Consider the following 18756-nt stretch of genomic DNA (forward strand, 5'->3'; position numbering starts at 1 on the left):
GGGCTCGGGAAGGCCGGAGATTGGTCCGAGTGCTCGAATCTGTACCCCATTCGGACGTTGCACTTGATCGATGTGGGGAAGATCTGCTCGGGTATCGTAGGCATCAGCCAATGCTTCACCAGCACCGCAACATTTGACTGCAGAACCTTGAACATAATTTCCTGCAATGGGCAATAAGCACTAATGTCTGCGGTAAGGTGATGGGTTTTGTCAACCAACAAGAGTCTGCTATGAGACTCGTGGATTTTCTTCGGACGCTCACGAAAAGATATTTCGAGTAACTCGAACGACTCCACCATTGGTTGATGCATGACGACGACGGGGGCAAGTGCAACCTTCATCAGTCCACTGCGTGCAACGTCAAGAACCCCGCAGCTCTTGTCCAGAGAGAATCATCAGCAGAGAATACAATCTCGCCTCGCAGCCCTTGGCTAGCGTGGACTCGTTTCTTGCTCATGTCACCTTCTCGTCCGGACGACAGCTTCAACTACCCACATATGCTACCATTTCAAGAAATAGCTGAGGCATAGTTGCCTTACTGTTCTCCACGCGAGCCTTCAGCTGTGGCAACCCCGCTGTAGTAAGACCAACCCCCAGGAGAGAGGAGCACCACCAAGACCTGCACGAACAAGCATTACCATCCTCAAAGAAACACGAGAAATCGAATTAGCCTCTAATCCTAGTACCTGCAAAGAACCTCTTCGGGGTATCGCGCATGTGTTGCAAACTATCGCCTCCCCTCGTCTCCTCTCACCAAACTGTTGAGCGTTTGTGTGACTAGTAACGCGGGTCTCAATCTCCCATCTGGTTCTATCGCTGACTCAATCAATCTCGCTGACCAGTCCAATCATGAATGTCAATATGCCCCGATGCCATGCAAGTACCGTCCCAAGAAAAGAAAAGGAAAAAAAAGAAAAAGACCGCTGATGTGAAAAGCTGTGAGCACAGGTGCCCAAGCGCTGAACAGAATGCAGGAGAGCTAACGCTCAGGAAACCCAAAGAACCCGAAGACCCAGACCATAATAGGAAAGAATAAGAAATCGCTGACATGGGACAGACAGACGGCTCACAAGCCCGCCCATCCCTCATGCCATCCCTCCCTCAGCACCGTGCCGAGGCAGTACGCCGCCCACCAATACACTCCCCCCAAGACAACCAAGGCCCCGGCAATACTTCCACCCTGCCTTACCCAGTCCTTGTTGCCCTGCTGCCGGGCAGCCGGAGCCATCGCCTCCGCTCCTCCCTTCTCCATCATCTTCTCCTTCTCCGACACCGGCGCCGGCCTGCCATGTCCCTTCAGCGGCTTCGGCATGGCGTCCGCATCCGGGGTGTCAAGCAGCTCATCCAGCTCCTCGACGAGCGCGATGCTCCACTCGAAAATGGCATGCGCCTCCGCGACGACCTCGGCGCGCTGCCGCGGCGACAGCAGGGCCTCGGCGTCCTCCAAGCGCGCCTTGAACGCGGCCTTGATGTCCTCGCCGTCGTGCGCGCCGTCAAAGCTGAAGAAGGCGAGGCCGCGGTCGCCGAGCGTGTCGAAGTTGATGCCTGGCGCCTTCCTTGCACCACCGCCCTCTTTGTCGTCGTTGGTGTTGCCGCCATCCGTCGTCTTGTCGGTCTCGGAGTCGTCGATGACATCACCACCCTCCCAAAACTCCCGTCCCCCCGACGCAAGCTGTCCGCGGATCCAGCGCCCGCCCGCGAACACGGCCATGTACATGACCCACGCGTACGCGATCAGCACGTGCGGGCGCGCGGCGACCGCGCGGCGGATGTGCGCGGCGTAGGCGGCGACGCGCCCGTTGCCAGGGTAGCCCGCCGTCGCGAGGCGCACGTCCAGCTCGACAGGACGCAGGCCCAGCAAGGCTGCCAGGTCGCGGCGCAGCCGCTTGCTGCGAGGCAGCCCGGCGGGCAGGAGTGTGCGGAGGAAGGTGAGGAGGGCGGGGTCGAGGGGGTCGTTGTCGTTCGCGTCGGCGTTGGGGGAGGAGGGCGAGGCGGGGGTCGCGGTGGAGGAAGACGAGGTGGTGCCGCTGGCGCTGCTAGAGGAGGGAGGCGTGGTGACGGAGACCCATGGGTCCTCGAGGAGCGAGGAGAGGGCCGGGTTGTTGTAGGTTGCCGGCGCGTGGTTGATCAAGTCTTGCCATGCTGATTCGAACGTCAGGTAGACGTGGGCAAAGTGTAGGAGGCCATAAGCGTAAATGCGCGGTGAGGCGGAGTGTGGGGGGAGAGCGAGAGGCAGGCGCGCGGTGATGAGCTTGTTGAGCTTGGTATGAATCGACCTGTAGAGGCGCGGAGAGCGTAAGTCAGAGTCTGTTCCGTCTTTTTGCTTTTTTCTTGGGCGCGGGTTGGTGGTTGACGCTACCTCGTGGCTGTATTAATTTCGTGGGACAGCAAGGGCCTTGTAGCACCCGCCGCTGGCTGAGGGGCGCTCTCGTTCGTCATGGTCCCAGTGGAACAGGGCTGAAGAACTTGGGTGGTTGGTCGCACAGTCGATGTCCCTTGCTTTGCAGCCTCGAGGTGGTTTTGAAAGGGAGAGTGAGCGGGGAAAATGGGGCAGGCAGCTGCGAACTCGGAGTTAAAGAGGACGAGGGAGCTCGTGATGGAGTAAAGCGCGGCATCTGACCAGGCGGCGGTGGAGCCTGGTTGCCATGGAAAAGCAAATCAGGACTGGCGGGTGCAGATGGCGCAAGCGTGAGCCATAGCCGCGCGGGCACGAGGAGGCTGCTAACTGAGGCGTCTGGTTGTGACGTTTCTGGCTGGTGTAGGACAAAAAAGCGGCAGGCGCGGTTCGGTCTTCGTTACGCGCGTGCGAACCGGTGGCGGCCCGGGCCTGGCCTGGCCCAGTCCTCGCTCAGACAAGGCGCCATCGTCGTCGTTGCCGCCACTGCGAAATCGCAGTTGCCGCTTCGCAAGCTTTGATCTGGGGAGCTCCGCAACGAGTAACGAACTGCTGATGAACGGTGGGGACATCAGATGTCACAGTGGGGCAGGGTACAGATGAAGTCAGATCAACCTGCGTCCGATCACAGGACCCGAGAAAAGCGCCATGCTTAAACTTACTCGCCGCACCGCAGAACGCCGTGGCGAGCGTCGGGAGATCGCCATCCTGGTTCCTGCCTATTCTCCGCTCGATCTGGCTGCCCACCGCTCGAGCGCAGAACTACTGTCGCGATCGGACGCGGATAAACCAAATATAGAGAGACAGTTATCGTGCACAGCCTGGCCTGCGGTCTGGCGTTTTTCGTTGCGGTGCACAAAATGTGACAGCTGAGCACTTGACCACATGCCACGAGTCAGCCTTCGGGATCATGCTGTTGTGCGAGTGGTGTAGTCCCTGCTGCGGAAAACGTCGGTCAAGGTGCAGATGTTTCAAATTTGTGCGACCGACCTCGACATGCAAAAGCCGAGTCCTGCCAACCAATAAACTGCGCAAAATGCTTTTCCATGCCTGAAATCACCCGACAAATGTTACATGGCCAATCACTGTTCCGCAACGAGTGTTACGCCATAACTCAGGAACATTTTTCATCCACAATCTGCCCTTATCGACTTATCATTAATCATGCTTTTCAAATGCCTAAATATATACATTCCGAAGTAATTTCTGTGACTTTGCATTCTTCTCTGGCCAGAAGTACGCCAACATCCCCCAAATATCAGGTCTCGTCTCCCATTTGCGGGAGACAGTGAGAAAACAATTCGAAGCCATCGGCGTACTAGCGGATGATAAAACTCTTCGCAGCCTAGTCGAGACGCTTCAAGCAGAAGTGAAAACTAAGGTGAAGAGCGCTAGAACCGATCGTGATGAGCAGAGAAAAAAAATGGGGGAATTAATTACAAAGCTGGGGAACGTAACTGCAAAGCCTGCTTAAAAGACTTGATATCTACTCGATGCTTTCCTCCAAACTTTCCTCCAAACTGAGGGCACCCGCGTCAAACGACATGCCTGTGCTTCCTGTGGGTTTTTGTGCAGTTGTACTTGATCTTAACTTTCTCCCGCTAGGCTCACCAGCAGGTTGGTCCTCGAGACGCCGCTTCTTTGACGCCCCTGATGCAGCACTCGACGATCGCGGTCGTGATCTCGCGTCTGACGGGACTTCCGTGCTCGAAGAATGAGAGTCTGACGCAGAGCTCGCCAACTCGGACGGTGCCTCCGCGGCCGACCCGACTTTCGTGCTTGAAGAAATAGTCCTTTGAGAGATGGCATCGATGGCCTTGCGCACACGGTCGAGGTGTTCCGGTGCCCAGATCTCATACACATTTCGAACCAGATCCAACGCCTTCCATGGATCGTTAGAGTTTCGGCTGGGCATCAAAGAGTTGGAAAGTATCTCTCGGCGGAAGATTTTGGTACAGTCTTTGTCCAAAATGGGATAGTAAGCATGAACTTCCACGTCCCTCTGGTTATAGCCAACTGAAAATGCCAGAATCTCCCGGTTAATGTCGTCTTGCAAATTGGCAATCTCGAAGAGCTTGACCGTGGCGCGGACAGCAATGAACATGCTCCAACAATTTTGACTTTCGGCAACTTCAAACACATCCAGTGCCTTCGCTTCGCATGTGAGGAAAGGAAGGCACACGAGACTTGTCGCTTTAAACGTCGTGGTCGCGTTGGCGTTCCTGTCGAGCTCGTCGCGCTGATCGGGTAAGAAGGCATTGCGAGAAAAGCCAACGAAGTAGTCGGGGCTCGGCGGTGGTCTATCAAGCATCGGTATCCGTTTATCCCATTGCTCTCCCCAACCCTCAGCAAGATCAAGGTACCTCTCTTCCAGCTCGGGGTCGTCGACATGAATGTCTGCTAGACCTTCTGCTGCAGGGCAGACAAGGTCTTCCAACTCGTGGAAAATGTTAGCTTCGGGCTTGCGTTTCAATCGTCCCAGCTTAGTCTCGAGTGTATGTAGCTGGTACCGAGGGTCTTTGTGTTCCCGTCTTCTCCTCCTTAACTGCTTCAACAAGTCCTCACTCTTTTTAGCTAGGCAATCCTTGGTTTTGCCGAATCTTCGCAAGTCTTCTTTATTTTTGAAGAAACGGAACCATTTGTTTCCTTCCCTGTAACCATCTTGGAGTGTTTGAGCCCAGTCTTTGTCCTTGGCAGTTCTGGTCGAGGCTTGTGAGCGATTGGTCTTGTTGGTCGATTTTGAGGTCCCATTCCCCGAGCTGCTCTGAAAATTCTGATCTGATGCCTGAACAGATTTCCTTCCTTGCGAAGGTCTTGTTGTGTTCTCGCGAGGGGCCATGATGCTTCTTGACTGGCTGATCTTCTTCGGCAAAGGTGTTTGCAGTACCCAGCTTTCGGTACGACTGCTACAAGATGGACTATTGGCTGGCTGTAGTCGCTACATATCCCACTAGTTAATACTGATGACAAGAAATAGAAGGTTTAATGCTGCAGTCGGCATACTAACCTGCCTGAAACGGGGTGAAGTCACGAGGCCGTCCGGGAATTCCACCGGCAACCCCAGAATGCGGCGACTCTGTCTTACTGGCTTAGTCAGACGTCTTGCCCACTCTGGATACATGGGTTAGCACGTGTTTGAGTGGTGCGGTAAGAGGAAAAGACCGGCAAGGTTCTTACTTTGCTGCTTGCTACGATCAGGCTTGGTGGGCTTAGAAATGGGATTGCGCTGGGGTTGTTTTGCTCGCGCCCGCTTGCGCGAGCTCATACTGGCAGCGACCGTGCTTATGGGGGGTTTGAGTGCAGAAATGTGGCAGGCTCTATCGCTGAGACTACACCGACAGGAGATCATTTCGCTGCGCCTACACCGAGGGGAAGGGTGCCACCTTTACGTATGGGCCAATGAGTGGCTTTCTTTGGCTAAAGTGGGGTTCAGGCCTCATCCTCTCCCAATCACGTCGCGAAATCGGCGTAAGCGCCTATTTTGACGCGAGTGCATGACAAGCGTTTAATCAGTACGGGCCGGCCCTTGAAGGTCGCAAGCGAACCCAATTTGAGTGCTGAGGTAGATATATCTATGTGCACTAACTTTTTGTAGGTATGCAATGCCAGTCAGATGCAGCAAGGCTGTGGTGCCTTACGAGCGTGGAGCCAATGGGAACATACCGCGCGGTGATTATCGCTTACTCCGTTGCATGATGTTGCTGTGCCGCACACGTAGGCAATGCTCTCGAGGGGGGTAATGGAGATGATCGACACAATACATATCCTTGTACGGCTTTGAACGCTTAATTTGGCGCGCTAAGCGCGGATTTATCACCATGAAGATACAATAAGAGCGACGACACACAGTACATATGTACTTGAACTTCCTTGGCTCCATGCACGAGGCAATCCCAACCAGGAGAGTGTACTTACTGTTGTTCTCGATATCTGGTCTTGAGGAACGGAAGGAGCGGAACCGACCGTCTGCATAGCAGAAGAAGAAGTCTATGGTTTGCTTACGCTCACATACAGGCAGGTGACCTGCCCTGCCGGTCAATGGACTCTATCTTCAGCCGCAACAAAGATAATCAGACGGTGGCAGTGGTGTGCTAAATGACGCATCACGAGTTTCGACAATCCTTGGCCATGCTGTCGCCAGGATCATGAGTAAGTGAGGTACCCGCTGAACTTTTCGTCATTGACTCAGGAAAGACCGGATGATTCGGCTGCATGGCAGTCCCCCTCACATCCTTTCAAAGTTTCTGTCAGTCGAGATGGCGTCGCGGTACCAACGAAACATAGAACTGATTGTCGTTGAATCTTGGCCTGGTTCCCGCAGAATCGGATCTTATCGTAGCCTGGTTTGCACACTGACATACAAAATCACGATTATGGCATGCGCACATCATTTCAACATGCAGACAAACTACAAGGGTACACATGAGTACAGCTATCATTCTGTTCAAGGACTGAATTATCGAACCAGCAAGTCATGATCTAATTCTCGAGCTCCCCGTCTTCAGAGACAAACGGTTCCCATGTCGTCCCGTCCGTATAATAATGTACGAGTCCTGACGGATAATTGCCAAAATCGTCCATGGTTCGATGATTCGGGTCAGGATTGTCATTGTGGTCACCCACATCTATGTCAAGAGTTTCCCATAAGCCATGCGCAGCCATTTGCAACCGGAAATTCAGGTCTTTGTTCCCAGTGGTCTGATAACAAATCTGTCAGCTTGATGCTACACGAGCGCTTCGGCCCCGCTTAAATCATAAACGACTCTTACCGCTAGATCGATCATGCGACCTCCGGCATCGCCAAATGGTGGCCCTTGGAATATATTCTCGCTCCAGTCACACTTATCACAACTTGTTAGACACCCATTATACCATATTCAGGCCAACTCGTGTTAATACTCACAATCCACGAAAACACGCCGTTCACGTACGTATGAAAGGCATGTTTATGTTCCCACGGATCCGCCTCCACATGAAAGTTGAAGGTCTCTTGCAGCTCAGCCAGAATAGGAATAATCTCTGCACGCGTCCTGCCGACCATCCTTGCAATCAGGGCGTCTTTGATGCGGCAGTAAGGAACCTGCATCATGTCAGAGGACACAACACTTGCATAGTAGCGTGAGAGAAACAAACGTAGTGATTATAGATAAGTTTGCCGGTAGGAGAGGTTGCAGCATCGTTCTTGTCCCGAACTTGCTTCTTGACGTGGTATGGAATACCTTCTCGTTTGTGGTCTACGTTTCTGATCGTCTCCCACTTCCACTCTCCGCCTGGTTCTAGGTCGTCAGGCATATCTTCGGATTCATCCATTCCATAGTCAGTGTATGACCAGAGGTATATCATCGCCGATGAATGTTTTGCACTTAGAGGCTCGACAGCGGCAAAAGACTTGCTTGTTTCTGCAGATGGAGATGACTTCGTTGTTTGAGATCAGGCTGAGTATTTATTTCTGTTTCTTGGTGTTACGCAGGACTGTACTGCAGGATCATATCAGTCCAAGCCACCTTCTGGTCTAGACAACGCCCAGTGGTTCGACCACCAATCAGAAAGCAAAGCAATGAGCAGTGCTGCATTTTCATGTGGTGTCAGTACGAGCTTTTTTCCTGAACGGGGCAGTGCTAACGCCGCAGCGGGGAGGGTAGCCGGTCCGCACCTGCCGTGCACCCTGAATCGTGTGGTAAGTTGCATGCTGCTGCCTGGTGGTTACTGGAAATCTCATTCATCAGCTGCGGGATTTGCGGATCAGTTACGCAGTAGGGTCAAGAAGCGGGGCTGCCAAGGACGAAGGGTTGGGAAAGTTCTTGGAAATATTCTTCTTTCGTGTAGGTTCCATGCATTATTCCGAAATCCGAAGAACTTCCTACATGATGGATGTAGTAGGGGATGAATTTTGAGAGTTTCTCAGTCCTGCAAAAGGACCAACCGAAAGCATGACAACGATTGTTATAAATTTTGTACTGTGTAGGAATTAGAAAAAGAAATAGCTAAAGAATAAATACTTTGATGGGAAGTACATAGACTCTCGAAGGAAGTATTGATATGCGAACTACCTAGTTGAAAATGTTTCGGCAAGATGCTTTTTTTACCACATAGCCTAACCTCCCTCGAGGGAGGTTAGTATGAACACCGCTAGCAACACTGAAAACATCATTTCGAAGCTGCAAAGTCATGGAACACTGATCACTACGAATTTGTAGACTGGAGAGCGAGAGTAACTCTAAAGTCTATATATTTATGCGCTATATTTGAAACAGAGTTTACCTATTGTAGTTCATCTAGAAAGAGTTGCAGGACTGCGGCAAGCGCTGACGCAGCGGCAGCGGCCCGTGCGAGTGGAGGCGAAGTGTGCGACCGACTGCTGCAGGCTTCAAAATAGTGCCCCATAACAACTACATCCTGCCGCCCAAAAGTAAATTGGTAGAATGCTCTTCTATACGCCCAGTATCACTCTGTCAAAGTTTCGAGAAAAGTTACTATGGCGTTGTTGTTCCACACTGCGTTCGGGTCCCTGAAACACCCTTCTTTTCACCCCACAACCCGAACCCATTAACGAAATAGCTTTTCAAGCTCTTGCCCACATCTTTCGAGTGCGCTCTTCATTTTGGCGTTCTTCTTGCGTCGGGAAAACACCGGCGTCACCCAAAAATCCTCAGTGACCCCCCGATGGTTCACTCCCAATTTCAACACCAATTTTTGCATCTACATAAAAGTTTTTTGCAGCTTCCACAACATCAACAGCCAATTGGCGTGGTGCCAGAGTGGTTAATGGGTAAGACTCGAATCTGGCTCCTTAGAGCCAGTATTAGATATCTTATGACTTCGGTCGCGCAAGTTCGAATCTTGTCCACGTCGCATAATACCGATCTTTTTGCCTTTTTGCCTGCTGGGACAGCCTCTGCCTCACGCAGCTCTTGAGCATTCTTCAGTTTTGCTTATACATGTGGCAAGAAAGAATTTTTGTTTGTTGGGAATTTTTAGGGTCTTATCGCGAGAGTGTGTTGGGTTCTGCAGGATCAGGCTGTTCTGACAGGGCAAGTGGCATCTAGTAAGCTTGGGCTCACAATATAGAACCACCAAGTCTGCTGTAGCGTGAAGAAAATCCTCCCCATGTCGGGTTTTTGGCCTGGAGCGCAAAATTAATTTTGGCTTGAATCTCACAACTGTTTTAGAGGATTCAGACGTTGACGCACATATTTATCTTCCCAAAATCAAAGGTAATATTTTGGTATCTTTGCCAGAGATGAATCATAGTTGAAGTGAAACTGCACATGCAACGTATTATTTCCATCTCGGCGGTGCACACATTCACATTGCGGAATTCTCGGGATCAATCAACATGCAACGTGAACTTGCCCCAGTTTATTTCCCCAGAACTTATGCGGAATGTTGAAGATCTTTCCATGCTTGTTTCACTCACAACATATCCAGAAAAAACCACGGCCCAAAGTATCATACAAAAGTTTTCTGTTTTACAACCGTTACAAGTGCATACCAAGTCTGCCGAAGATAAAAGAGGGCAGAAATAGTTTAAGAAGAAAGGGAAACAGTCAGCAGATCTCAGTAAAGTTTCCCCGCACCGCATTTGCCAATGAGGCTTGAAGCCGAATGAGTTATTATTCATTCCACATTCACCGGAAGGACTGGCGCCCAAAAGCTTGAGATAATGATAACGGATGAACCAACACGGGTAGATAGGAAGAAAAAGTGGTCAAGTGCAATAGTGTCCTCTATGCATGATCTTTGAAATCATAAAGAGCGGCTTGACTTGATAGATACAGTGTTGATAACATACATGACAGTCGTGTCTTACATATCCTCATTCAAACGAGCGTGAACCTCTCACAATCCCTTCCAAAACTACTCCCCCTCAAAACCCACAACCCTCCACTTCTCCCTCCTCCCCAACTCAACCCGTCAATCCCCCCCTCAAACCTCCACCTCCACCCCCTCCGCCTCCCACTGCCCCCCCACCGCCCCCTCATCCGCCTCCATCTTCTCCAACGCACTGTCCCCCACCTCCTCCACACCCGCCGCCACCCACACCGCCTTCCACCTGCCCCGACACACAACCCGCACCTTCTTCTTCCCGTCCGGCCCCTCCGCCACCTTCTTAAACGGCACGACGGGCTCGCGCAGCGTGACCTCCTGCGCCCTGCTCTCGCCGGGCTGCAGCGCGACGAGCTGGTCGCGGCCGGGCGGCAACTTGCGGCTGACCTGGATAGTGGCCAGCGGGAGGGGCTCGTCCCCCTCAAGTGGGTAGACGGAGACGAGGCCGAGCTGGAGGGCGAGGGGGTCGAGCGGGGATTCCCAGTTGAGCAGGGTGATGGCGGTGGAGGGGTGGGTGTTTTTGAGGGTGAGGGTGAGGATGGGGGGGTTGGTGGAGGATTGAGTGGCGGAGACGTGGAGGTGGGAGAGGAGGTCGGGGGTGGCGGCCATGGTGATGGTGTTTTTGGTGGATGTGACGCAGGTGGCGGTGTAGTAGTAGTAGCTGGTGAGGGCGAAGAGGGTGAGGAAGGCGGTGAGGTAGGGGCGGCTGCTCAGGATGCTCATGGGTGGGTGTGCTGTGCAGGACGGTGGATGATGCTGATGGTTTGATGATTGATTGAGGAGATTGAGGTGCACCGGAAGTGCTTTGAGTTGGGGATATGTCGAGTACCCGTCACCCAGGGCGGTGGCCAGAGGCTTGCGTGACTTGCAGGTTTGAGGCGGGAGGCGGTGGTCTCCGACGAGTGTCGGTTGTTTGTATTGCTTGTTGCCGGCTTGTCGGATGTGAAGACTATTCAGCTTCCGGGTTAGGCAGTGCGAAAGTGATGATAGATGTTTGGAAACCAGCAGACTTACGGTGATCGAGATTGTCCCGTGTTCGGGGGATTCCTATTTGCCTCGGTTTTTGAGGGGTGAGCGAAGAGGCAGGCCTAAGCTAGCCGCGCTTGGCAACAACAGCCAGCCGTGTGTTCCGTGACGTTCGATGAAGCGACGAGGTCTCAAGTTCTGGGCTTTCGGATGACGTGTAGCTAGCTGGGAATGGAATTATGTCCTTGAGGAGAAATTTGGACGGTGGCGCTACCAAGCCTTCTGGGGAAAACCTCCTTAAGCGATGTGCCAGCAAAGAGATGGGCGGGGCTGATAATGCTGGCGGACGCAGGCTGGGCGCCAAGAGAAGAAGCGCTTAAGACGTGGGCGAGGTCGAGATAAGACGTGGGTTGGGGTGAAGCGAGGCTGCGGAGTGACGCAGGAACGGGCTAAAAGAGCAGGTAATAGAAGGCATGGAAGTAGGTAAACAATAAAAAAAGAACAGCATGCAATAGGTATAAGATGGGGCCCGTGCGCAGGAAGTAGACAAAAAGGGAAGGTGAGGTAGCAGGCCCACAGAAGAGGGGAACCAGTGAAACATCGGACAGGGCCGACGGAGCGCATGAAAGGTTGGCAGCGAATACGAAGTGCCGGAGAGAAAGGCGGCGACCGGCTCGGCTTGCATATTGGAGCTGCCTGTCGAGGCTGGTCTTCTATCGCAGCCAAGATGCCAAGACGGAGTCAAATCGCTTGGCTCCGCGCAGTGATTCGCGCGGATAAGTTGGGCATATTGCAGGCCAGATACAGAGGTTGAGGTGAGTGGCTCAAGCGTCCTTGATTTGGGCAGGCGGTTGGCAGTGCGGTCGCACCGAGGCTGTGAACATGGCAGTGAGCGTCGGTGGCGTGTGGTGGTGATAGAGGAAAGAGTGGTTCGGAGCTCACGAGGTGTGCGGGAACGAATCCGGAACAGGCAAGAGCGCATGCCAAGCTCCGTCCACAAGGCTTCGCTACTCGCTCCGCCCAACCAACACCATTTATCTCCTGCATCTCTGTTTTCCGGCCCGCCATCTGCTCACAATGCCGCCCGCCAAGCCATCGCATCGCGCGAGGTCCGCCCACGACCCTCCCGGTCCTTGTCTACACCTGCCCCTCCTTCCTCATGCGGCAACCTTTTTGTTCATCCCGGCCCTGCTCCCGGCCTCTTCTCACCAACCACAGCCCCCATGAAGCCTGCTCTTATCTACCCATGTTGCACCGCTATAGGCCGTGGCATGCCGTTATGTCAGCGTTTCACCCGCACAAACATTACCGTTTCCTCGCGCCGTCTTCCGTTCTTGCCTCTATCGGGTTCTCGGATCGACGGCCATTGCACCGAGCTACGCCCAAAGCTCCTCAACCCCGTCGCTAATCTGTACCTCCGCGCTCCACTATCACCAAGAACTCTTGTCCTCGCCAATACGTAGCCAAGGGAAAAGAAGGCCTGCCAATGCCTCTTGACTGGCCATGGCATCAGCAATTATACGAACAACACCTATAAACCACCATAAATCTCTATCCATCTAAGAAATGTAACAGTTCTCAAGTCGCCGTTTGTTGTTCCCCGCCACCAAGTCCATGCATGACTTTCCCTGGAGATTAAGGCGTCCAACGGCCATGATCCCCGCTCCGTGTCATGGGTCTAACCCAACCTTCCCGCTCTCATGGTCGCGAGTTTTACACTGCAGCTGCTATCTTGCCACAGATGATCGTCTCCACACATACTATCCGACTGCTCTTTTGCGCTTGGCTCCAAAGCCGGTCGAGCCGCCTGATCAGGACTCACTTACCATCCACACAGCTCGCAAACACTATAAAGAGGCGCCATGTTTCCTCCAGGTGACACCATCAGCAGCATCAAGCAGCCCAGATCACTCAGTCAGAGCCTCGCCTACTCTTCCGCTTAATCACTCATCCACCGTCCAAGATGAAGTTCTTCACTGGTCTTTCCATTGCCACCCTGGCCACCGCGGTCAGCGCTGTCTCCCTCAACCTGAACAAGCGCGACTCTCCCCTGGATGTCAAGCTTGAGATGGTCGGCAACACCGAGGTCAAGGCCACCGTCACCAACACCGGTGCCTCTGCCCTCAAGCTCTACAAGGCCGGTTCCTTCTTGGACTCTGCCGCGGTTGAGAAGGCTGAGATCTACTCTGCTGGTAAGTCCATCATTATGATCCCTGCAATCCATGACTAACACAATCCAGAGAACCGTGTCAGCTTCGAGGGTGTTCGCCTCCGCACCCTGACCAGCAGCCTCAGCGAGGATGCTTTCCAGAGCCTCGCTGCTGGTGAGACCATCGAAGTCACCTTCGACCTCGGCACCACTCACGACCTGAGCACCGGTGGTGCTTTCGATATCCTCACCCAGGGTGCCATCCCCTACGCTGAGGCTGACTCGACCGAGCTCACCGGCGCTCTGTCCTACCTGAGCAACAAGATCAGCGCCAATGTCAACGGCGCCGAGGCCTCCAAGGTCCGCCGTGACTTCAGCAAGCGTGCTGCCGTCCAGTCCGACTGCACCGGCACCCGCGGCACTTCTACCCGCACTGCCCTCTCCAACTGCCGCAGCCTCGCTCTTGCTGCCTCGTCGGCCGCTTCCTCCGGCTCCTCCAGCAAGTTCTCCGAGTACTTCAAGACCACCTCTTCCAGCACCCGCAGCGCCGTCGCCGCCACCTTCTCCAAGGTCGCTTCCGAGTGCGGCAGCACCACCAGCGGTGCCTCGGACTACTACTGCACTGACGTCTACGGCTACTGCGAGAGCAACGTCCTGGCCTACACCATCCCCTCGCTGTCCATCGTCGTCAACTGCCCCCTGTACTACAGCGCTCTCCCTGCTCTTACCAGCTCTTGCCACTCCCAGGACCAGGCCACCACTACTCTCCACGAGGCTACTCACCTTACTGAGATCAAGGGCACTGATGACCTCGGCTACGGCTACAGCGCTGCCACTGCTCTCAGCGCCAGCCAGGCTCTCAACAACGCTGACACCTATGCTCTGTATGCCAACGGTATGTCTCATCCTTGTCCAATTGCCATTTGCTGTTCACCTTTGCTAACACTTCTTTACAGCTATCTACGCTGGCTGCTAAATGCATCACCGGTCATTTTCTGGGCTGCAAAATTCTTGACAAGATGCTCACCTCCTTTTGGGAGCGATGCCGAGCATAAACTATTTTCCTTTCTTCTTTTCTCTATGTACAAGCCTTTTGTATATAGCTTGGTTAGATTGCGCAATGATATCATTTACGACCGGTCAACTCTTTCGCTTACCTGCATTTATTCGCCACGCTCCTTATCGGATGATCCATCGCTCATCAGGTAAATACTTGTAGTATGCACGATATACATTGCATCCGCTCCAATCATTTAAAGATGGTGGGTGGCACAAATTGCACAGATCACTTGTTATCAAGATTGCGGGGTTACAAGGCAAGAGGTCATACCGCCCTGTCAATGCATGCAGCCGCGTTGCGTGAAACCCCTGCGTTAGCTCGGAAGCGCCACAAAAGGCAATTTCCCCGTGGCTGGATGATCGCAAGTGCATGGGTGTTATCGGTGCCTTGCTGAAATGACGCCACAGCTTCGACTTCCAGAATGCTTCAGCCCTACGGCCTACTTTCGGGCTCAGATGTTAATCTGTGCGACGTGCCTGACCAGACAACAAAACGTCAATGCGGATGAAGTTCTGCAGTTACCCGAGACCAAACATGGACCGGTCAGTGTCCCGACCAACGCCATCTTGCCAGCAACTCAGACCGGCGGGTTCCAGCGCGCCATCAGGCAGAATCAGCGCGTTTGTCTTGGGCTCAGATGAATCCTGCCTGCTTGAAGGAGAGACAACAATCTCCTATTTCTATCGGCTTCTCAGCTGTTTCCATCAAACAACCGTCAAGTCATATGCTCGCCTTCATTTATTCTTTCCTGTTCTTATTTTGGTTTACCAGGTTTGCAGGGCCAGAAACCGAGCGTCTCTCAAACTATGCACGACGACGAGCTGGACCGCATGCCTTTGGCCGCCATCCCAACCACGAGCCCCGGCCAGAGCAGCGCAAACGACACCACCAATCTCTTCGTCCCTGTGCCATCCTTCTCTCAACAGCAAACCCCACCATCGGCTTCACCAGTGCTCAAGCCGGAATACCAACAAACTTCTACACTCGACCTCACGGATGATCAACTTGGTGCCCTTCTGCTTGCTAATTGTACAACGCCACCTCCCTTTGAGACGATCAACCCCTCTACCCTCAGCTCGCCCGGCCCGGTGACAGACTTCTCCGGCAGTGATTGTGGACTGGCATCAGCCGCATCTTCCCCCTTCTATCCCTTCAACGACGACATCGGCAGCACCTCGATTTCTTGCCCGCCCACGCCGGGCCTACAGTCGTTGCCGGCGCCGGTTGCCCGTCGCTACTCCAGAATCCATAACATGCATGACGAAGCTTTTACCGAGCTGGATGCTAGTCCTGAGGGCTTCCCTCTCGTCGGCCAGCCCTCAGGTTCCAGCGAGCAGATCCCCCATGGGTTGCCCACCTCATCGCCCCAGCACGTCCGACAAGGACATCAGCATACGTACTCGCATCCTCAGGCTCTGATCCCAGCGCAGAGCCAAAGTCCACAGCCTGTTGGATCCCTGAACTATCAGCATGCGCCTTTTCCGACGCCTCCCCCCTCCAACCAGCATCCGTATCCTCCAGCGCTTCAGCAACAGGCGCTTCAGCAGTCCCCAGGACCAACTCAAGGCGAAGTCACCTTCCACCGCCAAACAGGCCACTACCTCGGCCCGCCGCGCATACGCCACCCCTATCCTCCTGGTGCACACATAGCTCCAAACGCGCAGGACTACCAACTGCTCGACCAGCAGCGTCAGCAGCAACAGCAACAGATTCAGCACATGCAAAATGCCCAGCAACACCGGCAACTGCTGATACAACAACAGCAACAGCATCTTCGACAACTTCAGCAACAACACATCCAGCATCAACAACAACCCCACCACCCCCACCAGCACCAGCACTCAAACCCAAACATCGGCCTCTTGACCCGCGGCTCCGTCCCCATCGGCACGCCCATAACGCCGCCGCCATGCAGCCCAACAGCATCCACATTCACCCCTCCCCCCGCCCCTCCCCACCCCTTCCGCCCCGCGTCGACGACAATCCGTCCACCAGCAGCAGCAGCATCAACAATCGAATCCAGCCCAACGCCGCCGCCGCTCTTTCGACCGGTTTTCAGCCCTGCCGCCCCATTCAGCCCCGCCGCTCATCACCACTCGCCGCACCCGCACCCGCACCCGCACCCAGCAACACAATCCACCAGACGCCGCAGCAACACCGCGCCCAGCAGCCGTACTACACTCTTCGGCGAGAACAACAGGGGCGGCAACAGACAAGCGCCGTACCCGTCGCCCGGCCGGACGCCGGCGGCGGTGCAGCAGGGTGCTTTTGCGCGCGCTGCCACTGCTCCTACATCATACCGTCCTTCTTCTTCTTCTTCTTCGCTGTTCCCGCCGTCGTCGGTGCGGGGGGTGGAGAGGGCAGCGGCGGCGATGATGATGGCGGGGAAGAGGAGGGGCGTGGCGGCGGCGGGGGTGAGGTGGTTCGGGCCGGATGGGCATAGCCAGGGTGCGGGTGGAGGGCCGACGTCGGCGCCGAGGCAGGGGGAGGGGGGGTTGGGGATGGGATTGGGGGTGGATGTGGGGACGGGTGTGGCTGGTGATGGAGGGAGCGGCGGCGGTGGCGATGTTTCTGGTGCTGATGGATCAGGGCAGCTGGTGCGGGAAGAGACTGTGGAATCGGAGCTGGGAGTTGCGGAGGCTCGGGGTGAGCAGGATGCGTTGGTTTCTGGGATGCAGGGACGGCTGGAGCAGTTGGAGAGGGAGTTTGAGAGTTTGAAAGACTTCGTGAGGGCGGGGCAGGAGGAAATGAGAAGAGATGTTGAGAAATGAGAGGTGTTGGAGAGGTGTTAATGTCCTGTCTTCCTTCTTTTCTTACTTTTTTTAGAGCTTCTACTTTTCATCTCAGACTTGCGCCGCAATCAGTAATTTTTTTTCGAATGCGAATCTCGGCAAATGTCTAGGTTCTGTGTTCCGGCAGACTCTTCTCTTTAGCTTAGAAATTTATTGTTTCGCACCTATCCTGGTTCGCCAATGCCAGTCGTGAGACTTATTCTGGCTCACAGATGATATAACCTCGTATCCTTGACTTGAATGTGTGTGGCCCAGAGTGGAGCATGAAGGCCGTTCCTATCAAAGCTTAGCGAGGTGTATACGTTGGATAAGTCAAATACGTTGAATACGTCGAATACGTTGGATACGTTGGCGTTAAATACGGTTGGTACTCTTAAGTATAAGTATCTAAAAAACACTATTTCTACAGAGCGAAATCGAAGTCAGACCTCCTCAAAATGGCTACTTGCAAATATTTCATGCTCTACGACTACCAGCCGTCCTTCGTTGCAGCTATCGTCTTTGTTGTTTTGTTCGGGTTGTTAACTGTCCTACATCTTGCCCAGATGTGCCTTTCTAGGGCATGGTTCATGACAGCCTTCATCGTTGGCGGCATCTGTAAGGACTACTTTTGGAAATCTGTATTATGACTGCGCTACTAATATTGTTGCAGTTGAAATCTTTGGATACACAGCCCGGGCCATTTCAGCCTCCGAAGACTACCGTTGCTGGTCCTTACCGCCGTTCATTTTGCAGAGCCTACTCCTTCTCCTCCCGCCTGCACTTTTTGCTGCATCTATATACATGATTCTGGGCCGCGTTATCACTCTAACCAATGGGGAGTCGTATTCTATAATCGGACGACGGTGGCTTACCAAGTTGTTTGTATTCGGCGATGTTCTCTCTTTTGTGGTGCAGTCGATGGGTATGTCAGACACATTTCATGATACTTAAGAAATATTTCTAATGTCTTTTCGTAGGAGGGAGCATGGAATCGGGTAGTAGCTCGAATCCTGCGAGAGGAAAAGGCCGGGGAGAAAGTCATTATTGGCGGCCTCGCCATCCAGCTGGTCTTTTTCGTCCTATTCATCATAGTGGCTGCACAATTCCACCGACGGATGAAGCGTCACCCTACTTCGGAAGCACTGCTCCTCCAGTGTCGGTGGGAATACTACCTTGTAACACTGTACGGGGTGAGCATTCTTATCCTGGTCCGCAGCGTTTTTCGGGTCATTGAGTTCGTCCAAGGGCAGGCTGGTTACATTGTCCGGCAGGAAGCATTTCTTTACGGGTTTGGTGCATCAACTATGTTACTGGTCATGACAGGGCTGAGCTGGTCTCATCCGGGTGAGATTGGTGCGTTGCTTAGAGGGAAAATGTCTTCAGACAATGGGTTTGAGCTGATACAGACATCTCGTCGGTTCAAGGATAGCTCTCTCGCTTAGCATATACAGACATGTATTAGAATAGTGTACTTTTGGAGAAGAAATCAACCAGGAGAGCCAAATTTCGTATTTCGGATCCGAAGCAAAGAATCAGCCGTTTCGGAAGGTAAACGACATATTCGAAGTAGAGTTTCTTACAAAAG

At 53.6% G+C, this 18756-nt stretch overlaps 5 protein-coding genes across 5 annotated transcripts; 2 read left to right on the forward strand and 3 right to left on the reverse strand.

Moving 5' to 3' along the window:
• Positions 1-1066: 1066 nt before the first annotated feature.
• Positions 1067-2615, reverse strand: LTHEOB_4256 (Heme oxygenase; the record flags this gene model as incomplete). The annotated part of the gene is made up of 2 exons (XM_035513270.1): positions 1067-2276; positions 2485-2615. The coding sequence occupies 2 exons, from the start codon at positions 2613-2615 to the stop codon at positions 1067-1069; spliced, it is 1341 nt and encodes a 446-aa protein (XP_035374960.1).
• A 1266-nt stretch (positions 2616-3881) lies between these two features.
• Positions 3882-5234, reverse strand: LTHEOB_4257 (uncharacterized protein; the record flags this gene model as incomplete). The annotated part of the gene is made up of 2 exons (XM_035513271.1): positions 3882-3952; positions 4007-5234. The coding sequence occupies 2 exons, from the start codon at positions 5232-5234 to the stop codon at positions 3882-3884; spliced, it is 1299 nt and encodes a 432-aa protein (XP_035374961.1).
• A 5087-nt stretch (positions 5235-10321) lies between these two features.
• LTHEOB_4258 (uncharacterized protein) lies at positions 10322-10945 on the reverse strand (the record flags this gene model as incomplete). Its single annotated transcript, XM_035513272.1, has 1 exon — positions 10322-10945. The coding sequence occupies one exon, from the start codon at positions 10943-10945 to the stop codon at positions 10322-10324; it is 624 nt and encodes a 207-aa protein (XP_035374962.1).
• Positions 10946-13151: 2206 nt separating this feature from the next.
• Positions 13152-14313, forward strand: LTHEOB_4259 (Peptidase M35 deuterolysin; the record flags this gene model as incomplete). Its single annotated transcript, XM_035513273.1, has 3 exons — positions 13152-13380; positions 13429-14232; positions 14294-14313. 3 exons carry the CDS (start codon positions 13152-13154, stop codon positions 14311-14313), a joined length of 1053 nt encoding a protein of 350 aa, XP_035374963.1.
• An 890-nt stretch (positions 14314-15203) lies between these two features.
• On the forward strand, positions 15204-17168 carry LTHEOB_4260 (uncharacterized protein; the record flags this gene model as incomplete). Its single annotated transcript, XM_035513275.1, has 1 exon — positions 15204-17168. The coding sequence occupies one exon, from the start codon at positions 15204-15206 to the stop codon at positions 17166-17168; it is 1965 nt and encodes a 654-aa protein (XP_035374964.1).
• Positions 17169-18756: the final 1588 nt, after the last annotated feature.

Source organism: Lasiodiplodia theobromae (assembly GCF_012971845.1).
Source record: "Lasiodiplodia theobromae strain AM2As chromosome Unknown scaffold_11, whole genome shotgun sequence".
Taxonomy (NCBI): Eukaryota; Fungi; Ascomycota; class Dothideomycetes; order Botryosphaeriales; family Botryosphaeriaceae; genus Lasiodiplodia; species Lasiodiplodia theobromae.